Source organism: Drosophila navojoa, chromosome 3, assembly GCF_054131105.1.
Source record: "Drosophila navojoa isolate 15081-1374.11 chromosome 3, UAZ_NAV_1.0, whole genome shotgun sequence".
NCBI classification, from domain to species: Eukaryota; Metazoa; Arthropoda; class Insecta; order Diptera; family Drosophilidae; genus Drosophila; species Drosophila navojoa.
In genome coordinates this window covers 29,045,931-29,060,474 of record NC_142891.1, presented here as the reverse complement: position 1 = coordinate 29,060,474, position 14,544 = coordinate 29,045,931, and the positions used below count along the sequence as shown (strand labels likewise).

At 36.5% G+C, this 14,544-nt stretch overlaps 1 protein-coding gene and 1 long non-coding RNA gene across 2 annotated transcripts in view; one reads left to right on the top strand and one right to left on the bottom strand.

Annotated features, from left to right (window-relative positions):
- Nucleotides 1-511: 511 nt before the first annotated feature.
- On the top strand, nucleotides 512-5,373 carry LOC149091967 (uncharacterized). Its single transcript, XR_016196454.1, has 2 exons — nucleotides 512-600; nucleotides 5,161-5,373. It is a non-coding gene; the product is annotated as an uncharacterized LOC149091967 (long non-coding RNA).
- Ns4 (Nucleostemin 4) overlaps nucleotides 2,627-14,544 on the bottom strand; it is a 139,353-nt gene continuing 127,435 nt past the window's right edge. Inside the window, exon 5 of the mRNA XM_089257669.1 lies at nucleotides 2,627-2,659. Within this exon, the coding sequence (XP_089113795.1) occupies nucleotides 2,658-2,659 (2 nt within the window). The 3' untranslated portion in view covers nucleotides 2,627-2,657. The remainder of the gene's footprint in view (nucleotides 2,660-14,544) is intronic.

The window sequence follows — 14,544 nt, the reverse complement described above, 5'->3', positions numbered from 1 at the left end:
ACCCTCCAATCTGATATTCTAATCACTCTACACTTCTTTTAGGCACACATATATACACACGCACGTATTAGAACGCGCTCTGCTAACTGCGCAGTAAGCAGCGACTGCGCTTAGGCTGCGCTGCAGTGTGGGTAATATAATACGAATTTATTTGTTGATAATTTAATTTCTAGACGTACGATCTTTATGAAACTTTCAGAACATAAACATAATGTTTAAATGTATGTACATTTCAGAGTCTCTACTACTTGAAATACGCCTTTTACAAAGGTGAGGGCGAGGGGGTGAATTTAGGGGTGGGGTGTTAATTTTAACGAAAACCGAAATTATATCAAATACACAAGTCAACATTTAAAATTTGGAAGCTCTAGCTCTAAAGTAGTAGTAGATACTATAAAATAATTAGGTTTTTAATCGATAATAAAATATCGGGAGTAGTTATAGTTTGGAGACTCTAGCTTTAAAAATGTGGGAGATATAATTTTATAATTGACTTTCGATAAGATTTTTATCAATAACAACATAACGGGAAGAGTTTTCGATTTTTAGTGATAAGCTTGATATGCGCGCTATATATACGGACATTTAAAAAAATTTGAAGTCTCTAGCTCTTATATCTTTTGCAATCGACGCGTTCAAACATACGGACAGACAGACGGACGGACATGGTTATTTCGACTCAGCTCGTCGCCCTGGGGTCTGCCACGCCTCCTTCTTTCTGTCTGTTACATACATTTTAACAAAACCATTATACCCTGCTTTCCCATTTTCAATGGGTTCATGGTATAATCATCAGACTATCACTGCAAAACATTTTAATATGATTTTGATAATAGTACTAAGAAAATTGATTATTATTTGCTGTTGCAATTAGTTTTTATACCCTGAACCCATTGAAAATGGGCGTGGCAGACCCCACAAAGCATATATATTCTTGATCAGGGCGAGCTGAGTCGATTTAGCCCTGTCCGTTTGTCTGTCCGTCCGTCCGTCCGTCCGTCTGTCCGTATGTTTGAACACGTCGATCTCAGAAGATATAAGAGCTAGAGACTTCAACTTTTTTTAAAATGTCCGTATATATCACGCGCATATCGAGCTTATCACTAAAAACGATAACTCATTCCGATACTTTTTTATCGATAAAAAACCTTATCGAAGATCACTTAAATAATTATATCGCCTACATCTGTCAAGCTAGAGTCTCCAAATTTAAAATGTATATTAAGATGAATTTTATACAATTTCAGTTTTTGTCAAAATATACCCCCCACCCCTAAATCCACCCCCTCACCTTCATCTTTGTAAAGGTCGTATATCAAATACTAGAGACTTGTGATTCGGTATACACATACATTTAAACATTATGATTACGTTCTTAAAGTTTCATTACGATCGAACGTCTAGAAATTAAATTATTCAACAAATAAGTTCTCATAATATTGCCACACTGCAGCGCAAGCCAAGCGCAATCGCCTGTATATGTGAGTGTGTGTGTATGCATGTGTTTATTTGTATGTGTATGTGTGTGCGTGTATTTGTTTGTATTCGTGTGTGTGTGTGCGTGTGTGTGTGCTAAGTATTATTGAAATATCAGTTGCTTGTAGGGTTCAGGGGATCTCGTAGTCGAGCAGTCTCGACTAGAGCTTTCTTATTTGTTTTCTTTTGGCCTTTTGAGTATGCATAAGTATAGTGTTTCTTAAGAACGGCGATGGAAAAATTAAGACACGAAATTGAATTAATATTAAAAATGGAAGTATATGAGTCTGCAACTAAGAAGTAAAGATTTTATTGTGCTCACATAATCACTTTTAGGCAAAGCCCCTAAACTCATAGAATGAAAAGTCGAAAAGCAAAGACAACGTCAATGGCAGCCGACAACAATAACTTTTAATCACTTTAAATAATAAAATCCAAGAAACACTTTCGGATTTACTGAGTTTCTTGTTGGGGATTACCTCAGTGAATCTCAACGGCTTAGTAAAATGCCTTTTGCACTAGAACATCATGGCTCCGGAAGTCTTAAGACTGCTTGCCATTCAATCGTATGTATATACTCGCAAATGCGGATTTTTGCAAACATTTCTCATACCCAAGCGCCCAAGCTCCAAGCGCCCTTGCGCCCAAGCGTGGCTGCTCCAAGGGAGCCTAGCACTTCCCTGCTGAACGAAAGCAGCTGAAACTTAGATGCTGGCGATGTTAAATGTGTAGATACAGACTTTGCCTTCTAACGCGAATGTGAACACAACAAACTGTTATTGCTGATGCTTTGATAAATGCCTTTCTATCACAATGATGATAATCTCAACTAATGAGGAATTAAAATTGGATTACAGCATACTCTAATTAAAAGGCTTATGTGAATGCAACAATGAATTCTGTACATGAGGATTAGGAGGAATATACATACATATGTATGTATGTGCAAACGCACAAATGTATTTGCTGGAAAAGTTTTTTTCAGCTTACAGGTTATTAGAAGTTTTCCATGAAAAGAAGCGCATATGTATGTATATATATGTACACATATCGTATTTATCTGATATGTTTTTAGGAATGTTGATAAAATCATCGGCGTACGTTTTCATTCTACATATGTAAACATATTTCAAGACAAATGATAGCTGTTAGCTGTTGAACTTTTAACTGCTTAAACCTAATTGGACTGCTAAGAGGTCCTTCATAATGGCGAGAGCGGGGGACCAATAAGCTGAGTGGCATCCATTGCTTCTTATACTCTCGTTCATATCGCCCAAAGCAGTCAGTGATTCCGTCATTCCGTCATTCAGTCATTTAGTCGTTCAGAAAGGCTAATTGTTTTCTATAGGAGCCAAATAAACAGCAAGGAGCATTGTAATCGCTGGCATTAAAACACTGTCAATCGCTCAGCAAAGCATCCCTCTTAGTACAGATGGCACTCGAGCAAATGGACGTTGACTTTGGCTGCCATGGCCAAAAGCAAGCCGAACAGTAACAGTAACAGTAACAATTACAACAACAACAACAATAATTACATTCGCAATGTCGATGTCGACAAAACAACAGAGATTATTGTCAGCCAGTCAAGTGGGAAGCTGATGCTTTTCAAAAAAGACTTTGAACAATAAATGATGTGAAATCTCCTGAAAGAGTGTGTGCTTTGTGACGTGCACTTGCAAGTCGCGAAGGGCGCATTCAGATTCGCATCCACATTCGCATTCACATTCGCACTCGCAACCGTCCTGCCAGGCCTTTGATTCATGTTGCCTGGCACTCTTTTTGTTGAGAAAGTCGTAGCTGTTGTCGTTTCTTATGCTTGGATGCCTGACTGTCTCAATGTCTGGGGCTGTTTGCCAGCAAGTACTTCCGTTTGTTTTTCGGCACCGGGAGCGAATCGGTAAGCCATGCTCTTCTTACATTTTTCCCGTTCGTTCGAAAACCAAAAAGCAAACATTTTTTCCTGAGCCACTCGACTTGTACAAAGTAAATCGGCTTTTCGATTGTCTTTCAAGTGGGAAGTACAGACCAAGTACCGAAATTATGCTCACATAAGTCAAAAAACTCTACATCGCTAATGCTCGCCTCTGCATTGCATAAGTCACATACGGCCCCCGATGCCTGAAGTGGCCATAAGAGCAGTCAATTGGTACGACTGATACTTTCCATGAATATTATTGAGTGAATGCTCCAATTGTCACACTCTGTTCACAGTAGCTATTGATTTGGTTTAATGGGCCCTTCCATAGTTTGTATGAGCTCAATATATTAAATATGTATGTATTTTGGGGTGTCTATACAAATTGAAGAAGCTAATTTCGATATTCATCAACCTTATTGATGCAATAGCCACAGGAAATTTTAAACATGTAAGAAACTTCTAGTCGAGACAGCTCGACTACGAAATCCCTTGAATCCTTTGAGTAACTTATATGTGCAAATGTCACCGAATGTCCGTCTGTCCCTAATAACGCAGTTCATCTCGGCGCTATTGAAGCTAGAGACTTGAAATTAAGAACACTTACTCGTGTATATCTCCGATTCCCCGATCCGTCCATTGGGGGCGTGGCAAATCGGAAAATACGTTCTCCGATATGCCAGAAATCATATTAGTTGAGGAACTAGAAAGCTGAAATTCGGAATGTAGATCCGCATCGACCATCCAATATCACGTGCTGTGGCAGATATATCTACGCCCAATATGGGCGTGGCAAATCGGATATAGCTGTATGTTCTAGAGTTAATTTTATAACTGGTTATCGATAAAAAAGTATCGGAATGAGTTATCGTTTTTTAGTGATAAACTCGATATGCGCGCTATATATACGGACATTTAAAAAAAAAAAAAGTTGAAGACTCTAGCTCTTATATCTTCTGAGATCGACGCGTTCATACATACGGACAGACAGACGGACGGACGGACAGACAGACAGACGGACAAGGCCAAATCGACTAGCTTGTCGCCCTGATCAAGAATATATATACTTTGTGGGGTCTGCCACGCCTCCTTCTGCCTGTTACATACATTTCAAGAAAACCATTATACCCTGGTTTCCCATTTTCAATGGGTTCAGGGTATAACAAGTAAGAAAGCTCTAGTCGACACTGCTCGACTACGAGATCCCCTGAACCCTACAAGCAACTGATATTTCAAAAATAATTAGCAAACACACACGCACACACACACACACACGCATACATACAAATACACGCACACACACACGCATACAAACAAACACACGCATACACACACTCACATATACAGGCGATTGCGCTTGGGTTGCGCTGCATTGTTGGCAATATAATGAAAACTTATTTAATAATTTAATTTCTAGACGTACGATCGTAATGAAACTTTCAGAACGTAATCATAATGTTAAAATGTATGTGTATACCGAAGCTCAAGTCTCTAGTATTTGATATACGACTTTTACAAAGATGAGGGTGAGGGGGTGGATATAGAGGTGGGGGGTAAATTTTAACAAAAACCGAAATTGTATAAAATTCATCTTAATATACACTTTAAATTTGGAGACTCTAGCTTGAAAGATGTAGGAGATATAATTATTTAAGTGATCTTCGATAAGGTTTTTTATCGATAAAAAAATATCGGAATGAGTTATCGTTTTTTAGTGATAAACTCGATCTGCGCGTGATATATACGGACATTTTAAAAAAAAGTTGAAGTCTCTAGCTCTTATATCTTCTGAAATCGGCGCGTTCATACATACGGACGGACGGACGGACGGACGGACGGACGGACGGACAGACAGACGGACAGGGCCAAATCGACTCAGCTTGTCGTCCTGATCAAGAATATATATACTTTGTGGGGTCTGCCACGCCTCCTTCTGCCTGTTACATACTTTTAACAAAACCATTATACCCTGATTTCCCATTTTCAATGGGTTCAGGGTATAAAAAGAAAACCATTTTAACGGCCTACAAGTCACAATTTGAAAACGACATACAATTTTCAATAATGCTCAACTACGAGATCCCCTAAAGCATTCAAGAATATGCGCTTAACACACATGGGCTGTCGTGTAATCTTACTATGGGAACATAATTGTATAATATCTTTTCTTATGGATGTACTTTCATCATAAAACAGAGTATCATTAAAATGCGTGTATTTGCCAAAACACATGTATCCAGTATTCTAAATACGCCTTTTATATATATTAAGGAGAGGGGGTAGATACGAGTCTATATTTAAAATTTGGAGACTTTGGCTTTAACGGTGTAGGAAAAATAATTAAATAACTAGTCTCGATATGAATTTTAACAACGGGATGATCTATCGATTTTTGAAGATAAACTCGATATCCGTGCTATATATACGGACATTTTAAAATCTTCTGAGATCAACGCGTTCAAGCATACGGACAGTTGGAGAGGGTTAAATCGACTCGTCGCCCTGATCAAGAATAAACATTTTTTATGGGGCCTGCCACAACTCCTTCTGCCTGTCTTATTTTTCAAATTCAGCTATATTTTGGGCAGTGTTGATGCTAGAAACCTGAAATATGATAGATTTGTATACTCGGCTGACCACTCAAGACCAAATAGCTATGGCGGATATATGTATGTCAGCCCAAATTGGATGGTTTAGTTACTAGTAACCCCCTCTTTTGATTCCCCAAAAAATATTGTTACACCTCTTTATGGGCGTGGCATATCGAAAAATACCCCTTATTTTTTCATTTTTGGAGCGTAAGTATCCAAATTTTGCAGTTAGCTTGCTGTTAGCTTACCGTTAGCTTGTTCTATGAGCTGGCCAAAAATTAGAGCTATACTTGGCTACTTAATTGCTTATGGGGTGTGGATGGGTACTCCGCAGTCGGTAACGCCCGACTGCAACGTTCTTACTTGTTTATGTGTTGCGTATATAAAATCTTAAAATTATAACCATCAGAAAAAGCCGAAAACATCACATACATGCCATTGCTAATATGTTAGATACACAATCGCCATGGTAATTTAACCACACACCACGTGAGGTATGTATACTTTTGCATTAGAAGCTGGGGAAAATTCGTAGCTTTTGTGGTGATAAATAAAATAAAGGACCTTGAAATTGTTAAATGAAATAATGTCCGTGCTATGTTTTAAAAAGAATTTGGGATATGTAAGCCAGGTATGTATGTTCCCTGAATTTACTTGAGACCATTTGTTAGGTTGTTTCCCTTATTTCTATCGTGTTCCTTTTTTGTTTCGACTTTAAATTTTGCGATAAAAAAATAATTTTATTAATGTTAGAATGCTTTTGATTCAAGTCTGACGCTACGTAGATAGAATACCAAATAGCAAATTGAAACACAGTAATTCTGGATTCTAATTCCAGGTATCTTTGAATGATTCGAAGAAACATGCATGAAAGCTATGTGGGGTGTGCGACTAGGAAATACTTTGAGCGGCAATTGGTCTGTGATTTTGAATATTTACCACAGTTAGCATAAATACAGAAAACAAAACATATATTTATATACACATGTTGAAATATAAACAAGTAAGAAAGTTCTAGTCGATAATGCTCGACTAAGATATCGTTTGAATCAATAATTCTTCTTTCTGGCTACACAAGACAAGCATACTTTCAGACGCACTTAGGCACGCCTGCTAAGCACGTGTTGGCTTACTATAGAAACTTAATTGCTTAAAAACTTTGCGGACGGACTTTCTTCATTTAACTTTAAAGTACTATAAAAAGATTTGACGTTAACAATTAAAATTTGTAATTAAATAAATTTTATAAATAATATAAATAACTTATTTTCAATACAGTTTTTAATTGAAAAACAAGTAAGAAAGCTCTAGTGGAGACTGCTCAACTACGAGGTCCCCTGAACCCTTCGAGCAACTGATATTTCAATAATAATTCGCACATATACAGGCGATTGCACTTTGGTTGCGCTGTAGTGTTGGCAATATTTTGAGAATTTATTTGTTGAATAATTTAATTGCAAGTCGTACAATCTTAATGAAACTTTCAAAACGTAATCATTGTTTAAATGTATGTATATTTCGAGGCATAAGTCTCTAATATTTGAAATACGCCTTTTATAAATGTGATGGTGAGGGGGTGGATAAAGGTGCGGGAGGTAAATTTTATACAAAACCCGAAATTGTATAACTGCATCTTAATATACGTTTTAAATTTGGAGACTCTAGTGGGGAGATATAATTTTATAACTGATCTTCGATAAGGTTTTTTATCGATAAGAATATCGGAATGAGTTATCGTTTTGTAGTGATAACCTCGACTTATCGCACTGTATATACGGGCATTTAAAAAAATAATTTGAAGAGTCTAGCTCTTACATCTTCTGAGATCGACGCGTTCATACATACGGACGGACGGACGGACAGACAAACAGGGCCAAATAGACTCAGATCGTCGCCCTGATCAAGAATATATATGGGGCCTGCCACGCCTCCTTCTGCCTGTTACATACATTTCAACAAAACCATTATACCCTGATTTCCCATTTTCAGCCTGAACCCAGGGTATAAAAAACATGTTAATAATATTATAAAACCCCCGATGATCACAATCGAATAGCAAATTTGTGAAACAAGGTCAACTTAAATCGTCTCTTTAATTTAGAATTTCAAAAATCTGGTTACTCTAATTTAAAGATAGTCGGCTTTACACATGTGGACAGAACCAATTAGTGGTCAACTATAAGCTTATTCGAGCCTCATTATATCGAACTTCAATGAGTTCAAGGTATAAAAGGCCAGAGTAAGGCAATTTACTCATATTCAATGGCAACAGGATAAAACCATTAGTTACATGAATCAAGGAAAAGAAAATAAAATCCACACCGACACGTGGTGGAATCTGTTTTTATTTCTCCAGTCAAACTCTCGTTATAATGAAGTCCTCTCTCTCGCTTTCTTTCTCTCTCTCCAACACTCTAACCCCTGCCATATAGCCGCCAATGGGTGTCCTGCAAACACTCTCCCCGCACATCGAAGGGGTGATTTTCTACTTCGGGTCGCAAACGAGCTAGTACGAAGTTCAGCATTTGCCCATTACACAGTACGCTTAGCTTATCACTAGTCGCATTTGCTCAGTTTCAATCAGAGCTTGATGCGCGTCGGTCGCGTAGAAGTTGCATTGAGCGCAAATCGTAAGCGACAGCGGACTCGAAGCTCACAGTTCCAAAACGTGCGTTCCCGTCGTTACGTTTATAATTGGCTTTGCAACGCTTTTAGATGTATACTCAAGATACCATATACTTAAACCAATTTTATGCTGAATAGTGAATTCCGAGCTGAAAACGTTTAGGACAAGTCGCATCGATATTTATATTTTTCTTATACATATACATACATAAAAATTTCCAGCTTGTTGTTTCTCAATAAAGATGGAAATTTATAATTACCGATCATTACTCAGCGTTAAATTACTCTAAGAGGCATCGCGATAGGTCTACGCCAAAATCATTTGTTTTTCATATGATGGAAATCAACAAAAAATATAATAGATAAATTAAAAAAAAAAGGTAAAAAGAAAGCGCCACATTGTAAGCGAAACTAATATCAATCCATGTCTTAAACGTAAGCAAATTAATACAAATTAATGAAATGAATAAAGCCCGCATTGTAAACGAATGCTTTAATAAACGCAATATTTCGGCCGCTCATATTTATCAAATCTTAGTTGTAATAATTTGTGTGTTATTGTCAATAATTTTTTATTATACAATAAATGAAAAATAATGAAATCATTAGAAAAAATTATTATAAGTAGCTTGCAACTTTCACTGCTCAAACGTTAAAACTATCATACATAAATTCAATTGCAATAATACCAATAATTTCAATGTGCATATATATACATATATATCCATCAAAATATACAGAAAATTAATCTCTGGTAGGGAATAAGGCAGAGCAAGGTCAGAGATCCTAAACCTGTTTCAACTTGGGGATAATGAAAGATAGACTGATGTTTTGTCAGAAAGTTCAATAGTAAGTTTAATAAATAATAATATCAGGATCAAGAAACTGTGCAAACTATACTTTAAAACTATAATACTAAACAAAATAATTAAATAAGTGTGATGCTATAATTTCTGTTTCTTAATTTGAAACTTCACATTATCTTAATGAACTAAACTGAACAAATGAATAATTAAATGAAACAGAAAAGAGTCCTTTGACTAATGCCTAAAGATTCATTTAAATAGTGAAATTGGTCAGCTGAATAAATAAATATACGAAACTTCCAACTGTCGCTGATGGAATTATGGCTCTGGGCGATTCTCAACATTTAAGAAACCCATTTAGCAATTGACCTTTATTAAGGCTTTTAGTTTGTTTGAGTCTTTATTACGATTGCTGAAAAGATAAATATATGAGACCGCAAAAGCACATCGAGAGATATTTAATTCGTGTTAAAAATCTAATTTAAAGTTCCCGCGGCTATTAAGACAGCCTCACGCTTTATATTCGCGCAGTAAATGCCACAGCAGTGCTCAGCTGTCATTTAACCGCAAATTCTATGCTTGGCCTACACCCAACGTGCGCCTCAGTCTTCATGGCTGGCATGGGATGCCGTCTCATCCTTTTATTTGCTCGTCGTATCTAATGTAATTGAATTAAGTGGCGACTTGTTGATAGAGAACAAAGTCAACAGATACGGTGAGCTCCACAACTCAATTGGGCACAGGCAAAGGCAAAGGACAGGGCACGGAAACGGACTCAGTTTATGAAAAGCAAACTAGCTATATGTATATGTATATACATATGCATTTCTATATACATATATTGGCAAATGAGTTGTTAAATGAAACCATCTATATATATATTTGCATTATATTATATTTGCATGACACTCGTTTCTCCTACATTGTATTATTATTATTATTATTATTATTATTATTATTATTATTATTATTATTTTCCTCTTGGAGTCCAACCTGAGCTTCTAGTCTCCGGGCTCTAATATCTTTGCTTTCTATCTCTTTGTTCTTGGTGTCGTGTGGCAAACTTTAGCACGACAACTATTTCAGTCACATCCTTTTACGTTGCGAATAACCAGTGTTCACTGCATGTTTTGGTCTACTGTTTCTATAGGCACATAAATTGTCTACATAGCTCCGTCTTTGATAAAAGCATTGAAATTTCATGTAACATTTTAGCTTTTAATTTTAAGTATAATTTTTTTTATAACTTCTTTCAAATTGAATCTAAGCGGAAAAATAAACAGGCCCATCAGATTATCATGCCAAATTAAGAGAAAACTTTGGTTAATTCAAAGTTCGAAATGTCACTTCAACCGCCTATAATGCTGAATATTGGCTCGGAGCTCTGGAGAATTGTGTTTTTTGCAAAAAAAGTTAGAAGTCTCAAAATCTTACATGTATGTAGGAGTTTTCAATATTTTATTTGATAGCTCACCCAATTTTTTATCGAGAATAATCAATTATTATATTTCGTAAATTGAGCACTGTTAGAGCTTGAGATTACAGATTTGCTGCGTAGTAATGAATACAAAGATATTGTCCTGCATTTTAATGTTATTACCACGCTCCTAAAATTGAATATAGATATTCTTTACAGGGGATCAATTTATTACTCGTAGTTTTAGTAGCAAAGTAAAAGGCGCTAAGATTTCTATACCTAAAATATTTCCCTAAGATTTGAATTCTAGAAATGTATTTGAAAATATTTTCAAAATTTCTTCGATCTACACCATACTTTAATCATGAGCAAATAAAAAGATAACTACGTCATATATACATATATATTAAAAGCTCTAAAAGGCGATTTCAAGACTCTAGTATCAACATCGCTCAAGATGTATCAAACAAATTGTAGGCTGGCAAGATAAATATATTTAGTTAAATATATAGTCATATATATTTATCTTACCAGCCTACAAAAGGCGTGGAGCTAACTTCCCATATTTATTAATTTGTGACATAATATAATCATAACCATTGGCTGCTTGAGCAATAATTTGCAACTTAGAACTATTTCCTACATTAAGCACATGTAGTCTAAACTCATATGAAGCTGAAAGTTTTACAATCGCTATTATCATTTGGAGACTGGTCTCAACGCACAATACGCGCTTGTTGAGTATTAACAGATGACCTTCAAAGGTGAGTTTAAAGTTTTGGCGCAAATGTTTAAAGGCGGTAAAAATATGAAAAAATTAAATATGAATAAAATACACTTGATTGATATGCAAAATTTGTCGATTTAGCGCTCAAAAAGTAGGAGTAAAAATTTATTGATTGACAATATTAAAGCAACTTTTATCGTTTTTTCTGAAAAAAATGTGAAAATGTAATCTGTAGCTTTTATAGGCTCGGCAAAACCCGTCATCGTACCCGAGTATTGAAAATTTAAACTTTTAAACTTAATGTTATATTCTTCTTATGTCTCCGTATCTATTCCGAATATACCACTGTTTGACGTTCATTACAAATTTTAGATTTCAAAATAAAAATCAATTGACTTTGAAAATAAACTGCATAAGTATTGGATATGTGATGTTAAAATTGTGAAACATATGTCCAATTTAGTACTCCAGAAAATATATGAGAACATGATATTTTGCTGTTTTAGACGAAAACTGAAAACACCGAAAAATTAACAAAATTGATGGAGAGTAATGGTTTTCTCTATATCTTGAGGCAAAGCAGCGGAATATGTAGGCTTCAAACATGAACCTGATTTTCCTTCGCATAGCTTGGGCAGCAGTGCCAGCGACAGCAGCGAAAACGGCAGCTACAATAAAAACAAGAAGGGAAACAAACAATAAGAAAAACCACAAACAATTTAAATGGATTATGTGTTTACACTCAAACTGAGGAGTGGGCAACGGACCCCGACTGCCGCTTCGCTGCTGCTGTGTGGGAGTTAAGCAGTGGCAGCAGCAATGGGAGTGTTGCAAATTGATGGTAGATCTTCGTCATCAAATGGACAAACAGGAATACTACGCAAGCTGCTCTTCTGGCCAGCCCACCAAGGCATCAGTTGTACGAACGAGCTGACAAGTTCAAGGCAGTGAGTGCACTGCGAGCAATAGGAGCAACGGACAGGCAGATACGGACAGAGAAGAAGGCGCAGAGCATCTGCGGCAATTGGTAGTGCCTTTGCTACAACTGTAGGGATTACGCCTGAACGCAAGCTCGTTGCGCTCGTTGTCCATGCGTGTGGATGGATATGTCCATGTCCCTGTGCGTTTACTTGCTCGTCTGCTTGTTTTTATTTGTTTGTTTTCACAAACGGAAATGTTTTTAATGAGATTTCAGACACAAATCTTTTTATTTGGATTTTTATTTTAGGCCGTCGGAAATTCTCGACCACACCAGTTACTTCTGATTAAAAATTGTGGCGAATGGAATTTCGAATTCCCCAACAGTACACAATTTCGAAATTCCGCATCCGTATCCGGCGCAACGTATACGTATCTCTTAGTGGCCGAGCCCGCAATCTGGCCATGCAAATCCACATGCGTAATGCTCATCCGATTGCACTATGTATAACTAGTATGTAAGTATGTAAATGCATACAAAGGTGGAGGAAGCATTGACTCATCGTTGGGCATTCGAAGCCGACCCATTGCTACGGACAAAGAGACCATTTTTTGGCCATTCCGTTTAAATTTAACAAGGCACAGTAGAGCTGCATGTGATTTCAGATGTAGCTGAATATGAATAAATGGATCAGCAGGCGCTTTATGGTGATGGCCATGATGTCACTAAAGTAACAGAGTTGGGTTTTCCTGTGGTCGACGGCTGATGTTCGGCCCAAGTGTGCAAAAGCAAACATAAAATGTGGTTAAAGCATTTTATGCAATCGCATTGCTTCGCCCAAGCCAAAAAGCAGCCGACAAGCAGAAGGGTTGGTCATTTGTAAAATCCTTTGATTGAAATCGTTGCGAATTAAAATTGCCGACTGAATATTTTTCCTTATTTGAAAGCATCCACCAACTCAACGATTAAGTGTTGATGAATGACTATTACGATGAAGCAAGCGGGCTCAGATCCGTAAATTAAAAATAAAACGTAATACATACGCCATGTATTTTGAAATTTACGTGAAGCGGAACTCATGTGTAAATCTAATAGCGACATAAAATATATTTTTAATTTTTAACATAATTCTAATGATTATATTTTTTTTATACTCATTCACAATAGAGTAATGAGTATATTGGTTTTGTGTAATGTCCGTTTAGTCCGTCTGTCTGCCCGTCTATCCGTATGAATGCAATTTATATATCTCCTAAAGTATAGAAACTTTAAATTTGGATAGTTAAGTTACTACTACACTACTACATTTGGGGAGCGTAGGCTACCGTTAGCTTGTTCTAAGAACTGGCCAAAAATGAGGTGTCTTCGGAAAACCTGAATTTTCTAGAGTATAAGAGCTAAACTTAGCTACTAGATCACTGATGGGATGTGAATGATTCTTCTGCTGTCTGTAACGCCCGACAGCAACGTTCTTACTTATTTTAAATATGGAATTGTTGAAATGTTTAATGTTGTACAATTTTAATAATTAAGTTAATAATGAATTAACGAAAGTGAAATGTTCTGTTCGTCTGTGTCCGTATGAATGCAATTTATTCGACACTATTAGCTAGAGATTTCAAATTTGAAGCATATACTTGGGTATACAATGAAAATAAAAAGTGTAAAAACTTTCCTGATTCGGCTCCTAGAGGGGTATCAAATTGAACACTCCAATCTGATACTCTAATCCTTTTGCACTTCTTTTATGCACACATACATACACATGCATCCACACGCACGTATAGGCCAGTATTCTGCTAACTTCGCAGAAGGAAGCGACTGCGCTTGGGCTACGCTGCAGTGTGGACAATATAATAATTTTATTTCTATACGTATAATTTTAATGAAACTTTCAGAACGTAATCATCACGTTCAAATGTATGTACATTACAAAGACAATTCTCTAGTATTTTAAATGCGATTTTTACAAATTGCGGGCGAAGGGGGCGTGGTATCAAAAATCCGTAAATTACAAAATGTTTGTATTCATCATATGTATATTCACAGTAAATCTGAAGTTTGCAGG